The 19,437-nt window shown below is 43.8% G+C and overlaps 2 protein-coding genes and 2 long non-coding RNA genes across 5 annotated transcripts in view; 1 reads left to right on the top strand and 3 right to left on the bottom strand.

Moving 5' to 3' along the window:
• The window catches only part of LOC132905532 (uncharacterized), a 46,775-nt gene that overhangs the window by 17,956 nt on the left and 9,382 nt on the right, over nt 1-19,437 (bottom strand). The window lies entirely within an intron of this gene.
• The window catches only part of LOC132905511 (stress-activated protein kinase JNK), a 46,350-nt gene that overhangs the window by 17,956 nt on the left and 8,957 nt on the right, over nt 1-19,437 (bottom strand). The window contains exon 1 of one of the 2 annotated variants that reach the window (XM_060956884.1): nt 4,456-4,493. The exons of the other annotated variant lie outside the window; for it this stretch is intronic. Coding sequence (XP_060812867.1) covers nt 4,456-4,478 — 23 coding nt within the window. The 5' untranslated portion in view covers nt 4,479-4,493. Of the gene's footprint in view, nt 1-4,455; nt 4,494-19,437 lie in introns of those variants that run through there. 2 annotated transcript variants of the gene reach the window in all.
• LOC132905531 (uncharacterized) lies at nt 9,670-12,389 on the bottom strand. Its single transcript, XR_009657815.1, has 2 exons — nt 9,908-12,389; nt 9,670-9,834 (listed from the first exon to the last, which is right to left on the bottom strand). It is a non-coding gene; the product is annotated as an uncharacterized LOC132905531 (long non-coding RNA).
• LOC132904960 (uncharacterized) lies at nt 17,898-19,149 on the top strand. The gene is made up of 2 exons (XM_060955815.1): nt 17,898-18,004; nt 18,495-19,149. Exons 1-2 carry the CDS (start codon nt 17,990-17,992, stop codon nt 18,777-18,779), a joined length of 300 nt encoding a protein of 99 aa, XP_060811798.1. The 5' UTR covers nt 17,898-17,989; the 3' UTR covers nt 18,780-19,149.

Here is a 19,437-nt window from a genome sequence, read left to right as displayed (position 1 = left end):
TTTCGACTTCGCATCTCCCTACTCGGTCCTTCTTTCGATCGAAGGAGCTCAGGTACGCGACGAGCATTACGTCGATCACGTGGGACGGTTCTCCGGAGGATTTCGCGAATCCGACGACCCGTCAATTTGCCAGGCGTCACGTTTCTCTTTCTGCCGATAGGTCGCCGCCGTCCGACGACAAAGTGCTTTTCTCCCAACAGCCCCTTTCGTTTCCTCGAAAATGGAGTCGACTTCTTTGGGGAACAAATTTACTAGGGCGTTGCGACTTTGCTTATTTCAACGTCAAATTGATTTTTCTTTCTAGCCAGAAAGTAAGAAGGTAAGGTATGAAAATGGAAGGAGAAGGAGCCGGGCAAATAAGAAGAAAAAGACGTTTTCTTTACCCCGATGCGATGCAACATATGGAAAAGCCGAGAAAAACACGATGGAGGCCGTTGCGGATTTACGAGCGTGAACGTCAACGTGTGGCGTTCGCATAGTTAACGATGGAACGATAAATCAATGCGTTTACCAGCCGGCGAGGGATGGACGCGCCTTGTAGATGAACCGAACGATATTTATGCAACGAACCGGTTGCGTATTCGTGGTTGGTTGAGTCGCATGCACGACCGCGTTCGCAACGGAGCGACGCGACGACGCGACGGTACGGTTACGATAGTTCTCGTACCTCGTCGCTCCGCTAGGCTTCCAACGGACAGCCGCATTGTTTCGCACCCCTTCGCGCATATCTATCAATCTCGTTTCGGTTTCATCGGCGTTGTACTACGCCGCTCGAATGACTGGCAAATTGATTCCTGTCGTTAAACGACCCTATGAAATTCCTGTCTATGGAAAATTCAACGAAACGCGGTAATTCTCGGCTAATAAACGCATTCTCGCCCTTCGCGGAGGACTATCCTCGTCGACTTTTCGATCTGCTACCATGGAGCGTTATCCGCAACCCGTGATCGAAGATACCAAACACGATCATGTCTTTTTGCATACTTACGATTAGACGAACAGCAGCCCAATTCTCCCTCTTTGTTTTACTCGCGCTCGATGTTTCTCTCGTCCTCGATACATTTGAAAACCGAGCGAGTCCAAGAGAGACGACAGACGATAATCCTTAGAATAGCGAGTAAGTAAGTACCTTTCTCGATAAGAGTAACGTAGCGAACCCAAACACCAAAGTCGCATTCACTAACCGAAGATTACTGTATTTTCGTTTTAATTCGTCCAACGCGCGTGCATCGTAGAAAGAAGCCTCGATTACTCGCGCAGCTGGCACGGAGAGCTCTCGGTTATTCGCATCAAAGCTTCCGTTCTTGCCGGCTGTTCGTCTCGTTTGCTCTCTACCCGTCCCTTCCGGAATCTAGGATGATCTCTCCACCATAGTTTCCGCCTCTTCCCTCCTACTGCTGCCGAGTCGGTCTTTTCAGCCGAACAAACCATTCCCTTTTCTCCCTTATACCGGCACTCTCGCGTATACGATGAAAATGACTCGAGGCAGTGGCTCGAGCTTATGCCAGCGAACGAGGAGCGGAATCGTCGCGATGCGACAGCAACCCGTGGAAACTTTTCTACCGACGAAACGCGACGCGCCGTTCGATTATAGGCTGCGTCTTCTAATTGCGCAAAAGTAACCCAGTCGCTGTCAATTGTACCAAATACACACAATTCGCAGATGTCTTCCCGTCGACGAAACTTTTAGTTAAGCCTATGGAACTCTGTGAAAGTTTGTGTTCTACGACGCTTGAAACGCGACCTACTATGCGAATTCGGACACGATGCATCGCAATGAGGAGAGCCGTACAATGGCTAACGTATAAACAGGAAAGTTATGCTAAATTCAATTTGCACGCGCTCACCAAAGTGTTTGGACGTTTTCTGTAGAAACGGTAATGAGATATTGCTGTACAGAAACAGCATTGTCGTATCGATGAAATTTGATTCGTTGGAAACTTTAGGGAAGCGACCGATGAAAATTATTCGACCGCTAAAGCTTTCAAACGATCGGCTACCGATCATCGTGACCGTAATGTCGGAACACGCGTTGCGAGCGATGTTCGTCGTTACGAAAGGAACACCTGAGCTTGATCGACGATAGCCAGAACGCTACGAGTTGAAACGGTTGGCCGGCACGCGATGCTTCTCGAACATCGATCCTGGCTCAGCTGACTTTCAGTCCACTCGCGTGCCTTTCCTTACGGTTCGATACGGCTGTTTTCAAACGCTGAACACAATCCACGTAGAAGGAAGCGAAACGCGTAGGCGAATTGTCGCGGAAGGGTAGAATCGCAGAGAACGGTACACTGGAAATACTTGGGAATTTAGACGAGCAGTGACATCGTTAAAAGTCTCGAGTGCATCCCCTTTGATTTAAAATGCAAATTTTTGTCGAAGAAACGAAGGGAGCGGAAAGCTACGAGATTGTCGACCAAGCGACTACTATCGCGACTGTAAACTTTCCTCTCGTTTCCTTTCGGTACTTGCAAGACTAGCGTCGCGATAACCCATCCAAGAAGCGCGCTAACAACCTCTCTATTCGACATCTCGTCGTCGACGTTCCTTTCCTCTCTCCGACTCGCCTTTCTGTTAAATGCATTCGGTAACGAAAAGCCGATATTCGGCAGACAGACTCGTACTATCGGCAGAACTCGACAGCTCGTTTTAGAGACTTTGCCGATGGGCAGGTTGCGCGACGACGTCGACGAAACCACCTGCTTACGAGCCAGCCTCTGCTCGCAGAACCATCGCTGTTCGTTTTCCCTATCGAATTTCGATACCTGTTCGCTGCTGCCAGTGGCGCCTTTGTTCCGTCTCTTCTTAAACGACGCTCCAACCACGGTAACGTCGTCGCTCGTCCGCGCGATTTCGTTTTACGACGATTCAACGAGAAACTTTCTCGATCCTACGTCATACTAATTGACCAAACTTTTTCTCTGTTTTCGCTAATAAGAGATAGAGAAAATAAACGATCGAGCAGACGTCGATTGGCTCGTTCGCCAATTTGATCGGAGGGTTCATAAAGTCGTGACAATCACACCTCGTTGCAGTTACATTGCTGAAGAAATTTCAAAGCGTTTTGTATGTATAACAGACATAATATATCCATATTGAATTTCTATAAATATTCAAAAACTTGTACTTTACTGTACGTAACTTTTACGCTTAATGGTTTAAGCATGAGAATCCAACAAGATTTGCGCAAGCAAATATTATTATTATTATTACTATTAGTACACGGGTCGAGCCCAATAATAAGTAGGAAAGAATATAATAATAATAAGCGGAATGAGAAAAGTAAGAAAAGAAAGTGAACATAGAAAAGACAACGAAATAAAATAAGAAAAAGGGGATGAGAAACGGGAAAAAGAATATTATCGGAAAGCTTTACGTGGTGAAAGGATATTGTAGAGCTACATTTTATATGTGTTTGAAGCGTCCGAAGAGGCCGATATTTTCAGCGTATCGATTTGCTAATTTAATAATTCCATTTAATGGATCTCGGGTGCTGTAGCATATTTTGGTGCTTAACGGCCACAAATCAAAGAAGTTGATCAGGTCTTAATGCACGTGCTGGTGCATACAGGTTTATGTGCACCAAAAGAGGTGGAGTTGATTTTGCCGCTAATAGTAAATAAAAACGGAAGATCGGCTACAATTTCGTGGATTTCGAGAGTAGATAGGCGGATGATGTTATCTAAAATGGAAAAGTAGTTACGATCATGAAATGACACTCTAACGCCTCACTTATAAACAGTAAATCTAAGAAATTTCTGATGAATTCTCTCCAACAGAGATACGATATAATTGCGATCCAACTAATGAACCATAGAGAAATTTTAGAGTTGGCGCATTTGGAAATTCCGGAGACGCGCGCGTAGTGAACCCAAGAGTTTTCAGCGATTCTTTGACAATATTAGAGCAATGTTTTGACAAATTCAAGATACGTATGAAGATATTCTAAGATCGTCGACCGCGCTAATCTCTGTCAAGATGAAATTCGATAGATTATAGCTAAGACAACTGGATTCGTTTTACTTTATTACTTTTTCTTTACTTTTACTTTATTAAAGTCCAATTTATTTAATACACACCAGCTACAGAGCTTACTGAAAAGTCAGACTGTATATAGCGTTGTGTTGGTTAAATATTTTTAGATTTTTATCAAAGTATCCCAACGAACAAAAGCCGAAGCCGAATAAAATTCCCCAGAGACATTTTCCACTAAACGAGGACGCTGCCTCGTCCTTGATGTTCCAACGCTATTCCGCGAACTTGTTCGGAATATCGATGGAACGCCTGCGCCGACCACGGACTGAAGTATCTTAACGAACCGTGTCACTCGTATGCTTCTCGCTGAGTTAATACAGCCCAATGATATGGATCGCAACCGAGAATTTCAAATATTCCAAAACACGTTCTAGAAAATTCGTAGGAAGACGAAAGCAATTCCCTTCCCTAGATATGTACGTATTTTTGCTGACCGATCTCATCCTGAGGAAGTTCCAGGTGAGAATCGGTGACCTTCCATCGCCACATCTCCTCGTCCAAATCGCCTGGAAACAAGTGCAAACGGCCAGGTTTCGCCCACACTGGCCGGGGTATTGTCACGCCTGACCACTCTGATTCAAACCTCTCGAACATCTCTCATCGACGAATTACGGTCGTATAATTAGTCTGCCTATAAAGCTACCATTGCGACACGGCTTTAAGGTCAGTCTAATTATACAAAGGGTAGAAAACTTGTTGGTAATGGGAAAGCTGCAGATAAAGCTGCAGTAACCAAATATTTTACTTCAAACACTTAACAATTTGTTAATAGAGGAATTAAGAAATGATAGATTTCTTCAGAGAGAAGGATGAAGGTTGAATCTGGTACAGAAATTTCGATCGCACATGGAGAGGAATGATCGGTGATAAGTTCGACTCGGTCCACGAGTCGGGCGTCGCGCCGACGCCGCCGATAGTGGAGCTAGGAAAACATTCGCAGTTGCAAATTACTCGTGATACGCCAGCATTAAGCGTTTAGGCGTGTGTTTCGCGTAACGGGGAAATTTACGAGATCGCAAGTTCGATTTACGAACCAGCGAAACATCTGCGGTTGGAAGCCGCTGGTGCACCGAACTCGTCTCGAGCCTCGACCAGAGAGAAGAAGCAGGAAACGAGCGGCGCGCGTGCCACGCGTACTCTGGCGCATCGTTGCACACAGGAAGCGGAACAAGAGGAGAAAAACGAGACCGAGACCGTGTCTTCTTTGGTCGAAGATTTCGCGATGGTGGCACTTCAAAGCGACGACGGCCGCGTAGAAACGGAGCTGGTCCGTTTCTTAGAACGCTTTACGAACCGTCGCGCCGCGAGAACTTTGGTCGCTTCATTTGCTGGATTTAGAATGAATTATCGGGGTATTAACGTTGCGCGGACAAGTAATGCTCCTCCACCGTACGATCTACGACGCACCATCCCATTCTCGCATCTTGCCGGTTTCCCTTCTTTGCACAGTGGCCTGGAAAATCGAATTTCGTAGTGAAAACCCTATTTTTTCAACTTCAACGTTTCAAAGAAATTGTTCTTTCACGGATTAACAACTTTATTTCTCCTTTCGAATAATTCTGTGGTCGATAGACTCGACAGAAATAGAAATCGACAGAATTTACGCTTAAAACGCCCTGCGCAATAAAATACCTTCTCGTATATACAAGTGTAAGCTTTTACGATCTTTATTCTTCCATTTTTGTTTGCAAAAAAATGTTTTACGAGAAATCCAACGAAAACTCACTCACCGAATCGCTATTCCGTGTTCTTGTCGTGTTCGCGATACCTAAAACAAAGAAATGCGTATTCGACGACAATGGACATGATGTAGACGCGTGAAAATAAATCATCACGTAGATTCGGTTTTTAATTACCCAGTTGATCGAAAGGAACTGCCTCGAAATGCCAAGGACCGATCGAAGAAACTTCCTAAAAATACGAGCAGATCATCGACAATTCCCAAAATTAACCATGCGTTGCAATAGACGATTTTCAATCGACAGAACACGATCGCGTTTCTTCGAGTAATTTCGTAATTAGATCACAACTTCTACGTCTCGACGGGAAGCTTGGTAACTCGTAAGCGTTTTGACAGGGCTTCGGGTCTTTTTCTTCGCAGCACAGCTTGTCAAAGCCAAAGCGATTAGCACGAAAAAGTGGAATGCGTTTCAAAGACCAAGTCGATTCGAGTTTCAAATCTAAACAGAGATCTAAATATAATCGAAACATCGGAAATGTTTCTCTTGCCTCTAACCGCTTTGCAAATAGAGTACAATTCTGAATTTTCTGCGCGACGGAACGTAGCGTAACCACGACATTCGCTTCGCTCTCGGGAATGTTTTTGTGACGGCGCGTCACATTCGTTGTCTGCGTAAAATGATTACCAACGACCGCTGCCTCCATCTCTTGCCCCACTGCTATCGATCCTGCTTATTTATAGCGATACAGGAAAACGGGAATCCGGTCGTCGTACTTCGAGAAGTTTGCACACGACGAGTCTGGTTCGCGTGAAAATCGAGCTTGCCTCTTTCCATCTTCTGTCAAGTACGCGTTAGAAACTGCGTTGCGCCTATTAACCCCTTCAACCCTAGTGAAACGCGATACGCCCGAGTGAATGTTTCCGATTCCCTGTTGTTGGCCTTTTAAGGCTTGCCTTCTAAGGTTGGAAGATCAGCGAAGCAAGAAACGCGTCTATTAACGAGCAGTACTTTTAGAAAGCGACGATTCGCTCGAAACCGAAACCAGCGAGAAAGTTTCGAGTTTGCCAATCCCGTGGCTTCGGTTGCGGTCATCCCCGGGACTCCCCGAGGCTCTTCGAGGTCGTGTCCGATCGAATCGAGCATCGAGTATCTACCACTCGGACGATCGGCTCTTTGAATTGAAGCTAATTGTTGGAAACCACCTAAATATAGAAACGCCATCGATAATCCAGTATCGGATTTAATGCTGTGTTTCGAAGATCGTGTGGCGAACAAGCCTAGCCGCGACCGAGAAAGAACAGTCAGCTGTCGCCACTGAAGCAACGTTTGACCCGATGCGCCACTGCAAAAGCTGCACGCGAAATTCCACCGAATAACGCCAGCTCTCCTGGATTTCCATAACAACGGCTATTGAAATCAACATGAACTGTGCAGCCACTGAAAAATCTAAGCGACGTTTCTCGTACTATGACCTTACCGTGCCGGAAATTCGCTTCTTACGAAAATCTGGACATGTTGAAAACGTCGTAAAGCAAGGAATCAGCGAGATATTCTTGCGAGTGGTACTGGCGACTGACGTAGATGAAACGTGATTGGTATTGTGGGAAAATGCGGTGGATGCGAAACATGAGATCTCAGCTTCGACGAAGATACAAATGCTTAACGTGTGTACACTGGCTCATGAAAATATTTGAACATTTCCCATAGAAAATTTTCATGTTCCTATTGTACGTGTTATATAAAACGGAAAATACAAATCGCGTGCCAAGAATTACACACTGAGGAGATGGCAAGTATCGCCGCTTTCCTCCTCAAGCTTCGTGTTTTGACTACGCTACTCCACGCCGCCAAAACAACTCACGATTTATCACCGATGTTGCATCGGAGAAACAACGAGGACAATGGGAAATCTCATCCACCGATATTTATCGATATGGTCGACGTTCTCGTTTTTGATCTGCCTACTAGACGGAGGAACAGTGGTTTTAGCGGGTGCTTGCTTCTCTCGACAAACACAGCACCTTTTGAAAGTAAATCGAACAAGGATGCGATAAAATTCTAACGAACCGCGAAATTAGCAACGTAAACGTAAACTTGATACGACGTGTAACCAGTTAACATACAGGTTATTATATTAAAATTATTAAAAATTTACTGGTCACCTTACCATTTTGCACGAAAACATCAGAATAAAGACAATCGTGCAGTTAATTTCTTCATAGCCTGCGACAAAAAATTGTTTTTCTATTAATTACGAACACTCATCGTGTAAAAGTGGAGTTACTAGCTTAGTAACGAGAGCCAGCATTCATCATCTTCTTTGCTTCTCTGTTACGGTTGTGTCTGTTGCAGGCACCCTCGACGAGAGCGTTGGAAACCGTGTAGTTTCAAATGCAACCAGCGAATGTGAGTAGGACGAGCACTGGCGGTCATATTAACCTACCGAGACGGGGGTAGAATGTTCTCCGTACCTTCGAAACCTTCCTTCGTACCATCCGCCCTTCTTCGCAATCCTTGCTACAAAGCTAACGTTCGAGAAAAATCCAATCGTCGCGGAGTCTGACGACGAATGCGCGGCGGTTCGACCAGACAAAATCGCTACAGCCCTGTCCTCGCTTCCAAGAGGAGCAGAAAAGGTGAAAAGCTGAGACAACTAAGCAAAATAACGCGCGATTTAGCAACTTGTATGCCAAGAGGCTGGGTAGCTCTCTATCCAGGGGACGACTTTCCATAAATCATAGCGACTCGTGAAACTGCTACGAACCGCAAGCATACAAATGAGAATGCAAATTTTGGAGCGTTACAGCTCTTTCTCTCGGATCTGGTGCTAACTCGCGCGTTTCATAATTCTCTAGGGAGATGGCATACTCCTTAACTCGCCTTTCCCTTCTTCCCCTTCATCGACGATCTTCTCTGTACATCGCCTTCATTGTCTCTACGTGCTCCTGTTCGATATCGTAAACTTAACTTACGCCGCCAGCGAAGTTGCTTCGATAAACGGAAGAGTGTTCCTGTGCGCCTTCTCCTAGCTCGAATCCTTTAGCCGCCTTTCCCACGGTGGTTTCTCCTGCTAGTTCCTTTTACCATTGACGTTGCACTTATCTCCATAGTTGGAGAAGGTTTATGTAGAACAACGCGACGAGGGAACGGCAAAGCCAATTTACCAACACGAACTCCGACACCGTTAGCGACTGTGTTAGCGATCGTGTTATCGTCTCTATCGAATCAATCGTCCTACTTATCTCTCTCTCTCTCTCTCTCTCTTTTCTTATCGAATGGCTCTAAAGCAATTTGCAACTTACCAAAGATAAGGTTTCCTCTGCTTTGCCCGATGTTGTCGTCGAACCGACGATATTTTAGATCGACCGTTGCTCCCGACATGCTCAATTGTGAACCACGAACGAACGTTTGTATAACTTTGATCCGAGAATTCCTTAAATTCGACGTTCGAATCTGCTATTGTGTTGAAAGAAGTTGAAGAAAAAAGAAACAGTGGCACGCAGCAACCTCGTAACCTCCAACACTAGCTATCTATCTGTTTACACAAGAGCCTCAAGGACAAGATTTACGGAAGTTTGTAGTATTTAGGTGAATTTGACCGATCGTAAAGTCAACTTCCGCATCTTTACGCGAGACATAAAAGAAGATTAAACGGCGAACGATCCGTGACGTTTTACAACGTCTCGTCGAAAACGTCACAACACGAGCGATTGTTTCTACCGTTATGTATGTACTTGTATATGTATGTACTATATAAAATAGGTATCTATCTATACCTATATAAAATACCCATATAAAATATATAAAATAGGTAAATACCAAATGGGTCGTAAAATGTACAGGACAGGAAAAGTACGAATGTTTCAATGGTCGAAGCGATTTTAAGGATTTCGAAGGAGATAAGGAGGCAGCTGGATAATTTTCGCAGAAAATGCAATTTATCGATTGCTTTTCGAGATATGGAATTTTATTGCGCACAAATTGCAGGACAAACATTAGCGTTGCTACCTGTGTACTTCGAGCGAAGTGATGTCAGACGCATTACGGTAACCGGGACTCGCATAAATTTTCCCGGTAAGAAAGCAGAAGCAGCCTTTTCAGCAATAAAGCGTACGCCCTACAAATGAGAAGCAGAGATAAGGGCAGCCGCGGCTAATGCGAGACGTGCTCGATTATTCACAGACGCTTACCGATTCAACCTCGAGACGACGTTGACGCCGTTCTTGTGCTTGACGAAAAGCCGTCGTTGTCTTTAAGCTCACGCTCAAAGCACCTAATTTATAAGACAGTCGTCTGGCCCGAGCATCTTGACTTCTTCGGTACGACTGCTATAAATCTTAGAGAAACGGGCCTCGAAAACACGCCAACGAATAAAAAGCTCGACTTTCGCGCCGTCGAAACTATTTCACCTTTGACTCTCGGCAAATCCGCATAATTTGTCAACCTTCCAATGGAATCTCGAAATCCCCTGCTTCAGGGGATATTCCGTACGTTCGTAAAACGATTTATTGGCTCAAAAGCGACTGTCGTAAAGCAAGGACACCGACGATAACACGTACGCGGGCAACTTGCGGCCTGCGCGATAGACAATGTCGCGGCAACGAATTTTATCGCTGATACGAACGATCCGATCCGAATCCGTTCGACTGCTCGGCTAAAAACATTTACCAGGATTCGTGAATTGTATTTTGTCCGTCAAGTCGTAACAACATACCTCCTATCGCTGTTGTTTTGACCGAGCGAGTAGCCAAGCAACTTAATCAAAGGACCCTCTGAGTTTCAGGTTCGGAAATTTCGCAAGAATTCTGGAGGAAGACCGTGCAAATACCGTTCCTTTCTCCATTTTTATACATACGATAAAAACCATCCTCGTCGTTTGCGAAAATGTATTACGGATAGTCATTTGCAGCGAAGGTCCATTTCGGCCAAGCACAATCTCGCTCCTAAGAAATATACGCTATCGTTTGCCCCGAGGAGAAACGAAAACCCACAAGAGGACCGATATAACCGTTTCTGAGAGATCACGGGCTCCTAAACGATAATGCAATAACGTCCTCCGGTTTACAACGCATTGCGACGTTCTCGGAAAATTTACGCGAAGAAATATGATTTCCTTTAACTTGTAAATCGTACGATATGCGTGTTAATATCCGCAGATGATCTAGATGATTGCGAATAATCGTGAAACGTACAAAAGAAATATACAAAATGATTGTGTAGATTTGACAGTTAAAAAGTTACTGATTCTACGATTACAAAAGTTTCTAATTAAGGATCGACTCGTTAATACTACTAATTAATTAACAGTATAGACCAAAGTATGTATAAAAAAAAGTGATTAGTGCCATGATTAAGCGTGCAAAAGATGGTCGAGCGATCGAGAGATGGAAGAACCCAGCTGCCTTGCGTTTTTATGCAAAACAACGGAATATCGAGAGTATAGTTAGCTCCGTCTCAACGGAATGCTTCTAGGAGCAAACGGCTTTTGTCCAACCGGTGGAACTCGAAGCGAGAGATAGAGAAACACAGGGAGGAAAGGACTCTTTCCACATGACGGAATGTACCCAAGAGGAAACACGTAAACCTAAGCCATTCCAAATAACGAAAAGAGCTGCCAGGGGCGCGTGCCAGTTCGTTCCTGACTAATTTCAACTCACTTCACAAGTTAATATCCCTGGTGATTATGTCGCACCCAAAACTTATTATTCGTCCCAAACTATCCGCCCCTTTTGCTTTTCGAAGGTTTTCGCGTGTTATCAAGCGTCCAATATGTAGAACGATGATGACCAACTTATAGATTATGAACCACATGCGGCTCGTATATTCCACGGTGCTGACGATATAATTCGTCTGTAGGATTTAAAATATTTAGGTAATAATTCTATAATGTTTATATTTGTAATAATTATATTTGGAAGAATGGAAATTGATTTATAAGATTATAAATATTTTTGGACAATAGATGGTCCGATTATCGTAGAGACAGCTGCAATTATAGAAAAACGACTTTAACTGAAAATCTTGGAATAACACTTTGAACATTCGAAATTATAAAAATTTCAAAACTCTTAAACTGGAAATTCTTTCAATCGAAATTCGATAAACTAAACCTCGAATATCTCTGAGAGATAATCGTAAACTGTATTACCATTTCCCGGTTGACGAGGGAACTCGGTGTTACGAAAAGCCTACAAACCAGATCATGCATTCGATATCCTACTTTAACGACGTATCGCCACGCGACAACACGCGAACTCATAATTTCCCATTCTCATTCGAACAATAAAACCTGCGCCAATGTTCGTCTCTTCGTTGCGTCGTGTCCCACTAATCAAAAACGACACAAGTGATACATCAACCATAGCGATTAGTTTCTAATCGTAATGTTGTATACACGTATCGCACCCTTACTATAGACAATTTCAAAACCGCATCGATCACACCGTACTACATATTTCCTATGATTCCGAGGTAACTCACTATTAACGGATCGTTCAAAACGAGGGGCATCGTGACGAGAATCGTGGAGGAACAGAAACAACATCAAGCTTCTTCCAAACTTCTAAACGTGATTTCGAGTTTGTAAACACTCTACGTAGATTTGTCGCGTGTAAGCTAAACAACTTGAGAGAAGAGTTGAGAAGAGAAGTTGGGGTATAGAAACATCCGTTTGCTTACCCTTTAACAACTCCCACGACGTTGACGATGACAAAACGATGAGGACGATGACAATGACGATGACGATGGCGATGAGGATGACAAAGAGGATAACGACGATGAAGATGAGAACGGTGACAACGACGACGGCAACGACGACGACGACGACGACGACAACGACGACGACGACGACGACGACGACGGCGACGACGACGACGACGACGGCGACGACGACGACGACGGCGACGACGACGACGACGGCGACGACGACGACGGCGACGGCGACGGCGACGACGGCGACGGCGACGGCGACGACGACGACGACGACGACGACGACGACGACGACGACGACGACGACGACGACGACGACGACGACGACGACGACGACGACGACGACGACGACAACAACGGCAACGACGACGACGACGAAGCCGACGTCAACAACAGCAACAACAACGACCGTTCGTCTAGGGCACTCTCAAAATTCTCTGAAACAAATGGAAATATTGGTTAAATTCTTCAAACGTGAAACATTTGTGCTCATGGATACTGTTCACGTTCTTTGAGTTATCGTTGGTCGAAAATGCAGAATTCGAGAGAGTCCACGATTGATAAAACTACACGAAACATCAAAGTCCAAGCTAAGTTGAGAGACAACTCCAACTTATCGCGTCGAGTACCTCGACAACTAAACAACCACACACTGCACTATATAATGCTACTTCAACGATCTAATGAGACAAAATTATCGTGCCTATGAAGTACTACTTTTCGTTAGTTTTGATCTTCCATTACTATAAAGCATAGTGTCAACTAGATGTTGATAAATATTTAATATTGGAATCTTTTTTGATGAGTACATGTTTCCAAAGTTGGGCCCCAACTTTTTGGAATACTCAGTATGGGGAAGCTATTTCCTGTCGTATCAATTTACAGAAAACCTTTCAATCGTTTCCAAGCGATCGTTTTAATTTTAATTTTTATACAGTTATGGGTAGTCGAAGGTGAAAACGGAAAAGTGGAAATTACTTGCGAATGAAAGACTCTTGTCTGGCTTCTGTATGCAGTAGCATGCACTTATCTATCCAGGCCGTATCTAATTCAAGTCACTCTACGTAACCGATGTTTGAGGGAAAAAATTCTGATATTTCAGAAACGTTCCAAGTTGTTCGAGGACTTTGTAACTCCTACGGTTACTTCGCAACACTACCGAGAAGCAACAAATTATTCAACGTACATGTACATCAGGTCATCAAATAAATTCGTGCCCTAATAATTATATATTTATAATCTCCGGTCTTTTATGAAGTATTGTATTTTAGAAATCATAGGGAACCTAAAAGATTCTACATAAAATAAAAATGAACCACACGGACTTATCAGATGATCTTATAGGTCCAATTGTGGGTTCTTCGATGATAGTCGACCGAGGGAAGAGCAAAACTTTGGTGAAGCTATAAAATGTGGTGAAACGCATAGCGGCTAAAAAATTGACCGACGAAGCAGGGAAACGAGAACGAGCCAACAACGGCGCCAGGGTTATTTATACCGAGACGACCTTTGACGATGTCGACGGTGATGCTCAATGAAAATCTTTCGCACCGTCAACCAGACGCGGAAGAAGAGCACGCGAGACATTCTCGGTTCGTGTGGCGCCACGATGCCACCCTAAATGTCATTCCCTTGGACCACTTCGTTTGCCAGACAGCCATCGATACTCGCCCAACGTCTTCTGCAAATTCCTTTGCCGCTTCTTTTCTCGATGGGTCGCCTGCTTGGCTGCCACTGGCGCGGGCGCCCCAACCACATAAAAATACCGCGAATCTGCTACCAAAATTTCCTCTCCTCAACATACTACCCACTTCCCGAACCACTGACAAATATTGCGTAACGACAATGATGCACACGAATACGCAATTGCCGCCAAATCTATTTTCATCGGGGTACCTCGTAGGCGTGTCATATTATACCTCTGGAATCATATTCGAAACAATGACCTCGTATCTTTGATTTGTCCTACCGTCAGGTGCATAACAATGTGACAAACACGAAGCCTTTATGTTTTAATTAACACGCTATCTGCTCAAAGTAACGCAATAAGCGCGCAACTTTTGGAAGCACAAGGAAGAAAAATAGTACAAAAAAGTGAAGTAAAATAAAAATGAAATACAACACGGCTCTTTTGAATCCTATCGCTAAAGATAAATGTCGCGTCGCTAAGCGTTAACGAGGAAAGGATGGCGATGGGGTGCGCCCAAAGAGGGAGCGAAAGATCGCGTGCCTCGTCAGCGAAAGTTCGATACTTAATTGAAACAGCCGAGTAAGCGAAGCTTTTGCTTAGGTGCACAGTTACTGTTCCGGCTATAGTCTTTCGTTCTTCTCAACAATCGTCCATCCAACCATCTATTTCGGATTCGAACTATTCGCTCGTTGTCACATCTAATATTATCGCCTTCGATGCATTTCCAGTGTACGTCACATTTCGTCTTATTTCTTTCCGATCGATCAACATCTGCTATTCGGGAACAAACTACGAATTTATCACGAGGACATGATTTTTGTAAAATCGTCCTACGTCATTGTTCGCTGTCGCTCGGTGAAAAATATATTATTATCACAGTAACTCTAGCACTTGTCTTTGACATTGCTAAGTTATCGTTGCTAAGTATGACATTCATCTTTTTTCGTTTTAACATCACGATACCGGAGATATCACGAGTCCAGTCGGATATCTCGAAACGCAACGAACTTTGATCGAACACGGATATAAGCTTTGCCGAGCAAATACAAACAGAAATCGAATATCGCGTAGCTTTGCATCGCTGCAATTCCATTCCGACCAAGATCACCGTAACGTTGACTCTTTGCATTTACGCGCCTGAAAATTTTTCACAAAAACTAATCTATCGAGTCTCCATCTTCCGATACCGCCCACCCTCTGTGTCGATCTCTTTCTCGATCAAGAATATACATATTTACATTTCATCGAAGCTTCCGATTCTTTCATATTCTTTTGAGTATCGATCCAAACATCGGGAAGGTTAAATATACTATCGGTAGATAAAAAGCTACGTATATATCCTAATAGGATCGAAATGGTTAAATAGAAAATAAAGGAATAAAAGAACAGACCGCCAGCCAGTTGCGATTTGTCTTTCGATGACCACGTGCAGGCTATTACAGAAACATATCCACCTTGCTACCCTATGCTCTGCCACCATTTATAATCGGACGATGCGACCAAAGACGAGATATTAATTATCAGGATAGCGATTTATCGTTAACGCCGCGGCGAACTACGACCGAACCAGATAATGTCCCTCGTTTGTCACGCCGGGCTCCAACCTGACGATGATCGCCATCCTCGAATAACGAGCAGTTGGAGCAGCGTTTTGCGCTTTTCAAGCATTCTCCGGTCTCTCCTCTTTATCCCTGTCGTTGTAAACTATCATGGATTATTATATTTTTATAATTAGTCCCAGACTCTTTAGATGAAAAGATAAAATATATATTTGTTGTAATTGCTCTTCTTTATTACATAAAAGAGAGAAGCGAGAACAATGAACGATACGAACTGGCAGAAAGTTCGAAAAATAGGGATGTACGGTAGAGGTAGTCGATAAGCGAGCGGATTCGAAGAAATGCAGGAAGTAGATGGAGATGGAAAGAGCGAGGCAAGGAGGGAGGGAAAAGTGGTAAAAGAGGAGTGAAAGAGAAAGCTCCCAGCATTGTACCAATTCACGACGTTAATGCGGAGAGTGTTCTAAAGAAGGGCGAAACAATGGTGGCACTCCACCGGCTCTGATTCTCCTTTTCTACGACGCTTCGAGCAACGCTCGACGTTTCACGTTCGACGTCCGTGCATGCGCCATCGTCACTGCACGTGCACAGTTACGCGAGCTTAACGCTTTTATAGAATGTAGAACCTTAGTTGGCCATCGTTACGCGACCAAATCCCCGATTAAAGTACTTCCTACATTTGCACGTAACCAGATCAAAGTATAGTAAGCTGATGTTCTACAAGATATAATTTAATACAAAGACTACAGGAGATGTTTTTATTCGGTAAAAATAAAAACTAGTGTACACTGCGTAAATTGTTCATATATCATCAGTAATATATATTTGTGCAACTATATGTTGGTAACGCAGCATTAGAGTCAAACAGAGGAAAAACTGGGATAATTTTCAGAATGGGCTAATAACTAGGAAATGTCTGTTTGATAAGTAGCCTACCGGATTTTCAAAATTGTTACACCGCAAATGTAAAAAACGTCATACGGTTTTCTTTTAACTAACGAGCAGAGAAAATTGAATTTCTCTCGAAGCATTAACGTAATCGAGCTAAGCCTGCGAAATATCTTTCCGCATTTTCTTGGAGCTGGTGCACGCAATGTGCTAGACGCGCTACTTAAACGTCATCGTTTCCGTCCTCTCGACGTTCATATTGCCCACTTCGCAGTGCGGTGCATCGCTTCATCGTCGCCGTCATCGTCGTGGTCGTTTCTCCGAGAATAACGAGTCAACGAGGCCTGACGAGAACGACCTTCTTGCCTTTGAGAGACTTTTAGCTTACGATTTTACAGCTTCGTGAAATCGTGCCTCGATTTCCTCGTTAAACGTTGCGAAATTTCGCTCGTTTATTGCGTCGCCAACGAAACCACGACAAAACGTAACAGCGCGCATGAAGACTCGTCGCGAACATTGTATCAGTGTAACGAAGGCATTTTTACCCAATTGAATCCGCCAATATCCTTATTTAACTCGGCGTTATCTCCTACGGATGCTACGTTTCTCTAATTCGCTTCTTAAGTAATCGATATAAAGGCGATGAAACATTTCAAAGGTCGTTCCTTTCATATTAAAGAAATAAAAAAAATCCTTTAATTTTCTAGTTCTTGAATTTTTAAAGCTCGTTAACGAGTCAGTATCACGACAGTAACGAGCCCTTCGACTTTTTCTCATTCGTCAATAGCGCTCGAGCGATTGTCAAGAGGGACTATTTAGGCTTCGTGGCCGCAAACGAGGACCAATTGGATACAAGGACGGAATAGCTAAACCATCGTCGTGAAAATTATTACGAGCGACGAGGTTGCGCGTAACGTGCCCAAATGGAATTTCAATAGGGGAACTACTCCCACTCTTTGCTAGGAATCTTTATTTCGATCTCCACAAGGTCGATCGTTCCATAGATTCAAGAGACATTGGCCCTTTGAAACTTTCTTGAAACGATCAAACTTCGATCTTGTATACATCAGCGCATAGCGATATCGATGTTATTCGATGAAACGCTTATAGCCAAAAAATCACGAAGACGTTCGATCGGCCGAACGTCGAACGTTTCGGTTTGGACAATGGCCAAGGACGTGTTGCTTAATCTCGCGTCAGCAACGAAATCCGGCGAGGTTGCTCGTTCCCAATGCAGCCCCGTGACCGACAACGCCAAGAGGTTAATAATTATGCGCGATTACGCGAGGTAAACATCGGGAATCGATGCACGTAACGTCGACGCGACGTCCCGATCGAATAGGTATAAAAGGGGGCTACCATGATGTTTCGAGCATCAATCGATTTTCAACCAAGCTTGTCCAAGCATCTCCTCAACAATCTACAAAATGAAGTGCATCGCAGTGAGTAAACTTCTAACCCATTTACCGTCAGCAATCTGATTCACAATAACCGTTCTAACTAACGATATTTTACCCTAAACTTTGTATCGTTTATCGAAACTTTGCCATACAAAATTAGCTTCGAAGTTAAAATTCGAGTTTACAAATGCGTCCGTTCGAAAGCATATAATCGGGTTTAGTCCTCGTATAATTAACTCTTTCTAGAAATGAAACAGCACGTACAAAAATAGAGAATCGTTAAATAAAAATATTGTCCCAAAAGATTGACGATTTAAGTAAATTTGTAATCACTGGTTAACAGAGTAAGGCTACGATTATGGTTACAGTGAATGTGTATTCTGACAAATGAAACGTTCCAAGACCAGAATGCGTATCTATCGACAGAAAGACAGTTCGTCAGAACACGCATCTAATCATAATCCAGCTTTAATACACATCGGAAAACAGAGGCAAACGAATGACGATATTAATGACTTTCTTGCAATTCTAGGCTATCGTTTTGCTCGCTCTGGTCGGCGTAGCTTTAGCGAAACCCTTGGAAACGGAATCCATCGAACCGGTGAAGGCCGAATCAGTGGCAGCGGAAGCTGAAACCGCGGTTCGGGATAAGAGAGGACTCCTGTTGGGCGCAGCTTACACCGCACCCGTCGCTTACAGTGCAGCCTATACCGCTCCGGTCGCCTACACGGCTGCTGCCTACAACTATCCTTACGCCGCGTACACCGGCTACCCTTACTACGCCGCTGCCTACTCTGCACCCTACTACGTTGTCTAACCATCTACCCGAACCACCTACCTACATTTCGGACCTAATCACGACGACTGCACCGATCTCGACAGCTCTGCCGAGAGCTTTCCAGACTTGATCGAGATGCATGAACGATCACGTCGAAGGATGCTCCGCATCGCACAACACCCTAACCAAGGCTCATCAACTTTGACAATATCGGCTCGAACTGAAACACAATTGCTGAAGCAAACATAATAGAGTATAACATTGTTTGTTACTGTGAACACGCGTTGATACGACTACAAGATGCTGGCATCCTTCTACGCTTTACTAACAAGCTAAATATGCATAATTGTACATGTACATGCATTGCGCTGTATATAAAATATGTAATAAAGTAGCAAAGCATAAAAAACTCCAATTCCGAATAAATTCAGAATCAACTGCACAACAATTAGTAAACTGTATATAGACACTGATGTTGAAGCAATTTTTTATTCTTATGAAGGTAACTGCTAAATTTCTAGATAACTCTCATGGTCTGGATAAATAATTAATTTGTTAGAAGGTAAATGTAAGAGACAAACAAAGTATGGAGAAAAATAACGTACCAAATATTCTCAAGTCTTCTGGCCATTCCAGATAACCTAGTGACTCAACGAGCAAACGCACCTATATATTTTACTCGCCAATTCTGCACGTG

Source organism: Bombus pascuorum, chromosome 3 (assembly GCF_905332965.1).
Source record: "Bombus pascuorum chromosome 3, iyBomPasc1.1, whole genome shotgun sequence".
In the NCBI taxonomy this organism is placed as follows: domain Eukaryota; kingdom Metazoa; phylum Arthropoda; class Insecta; order Hymenoptera; family Apidae; genus Bombus; species Bombus pascuorum.
This window is presented reverse-complemented; position numbering and strand designations above follow the sequence as displayed.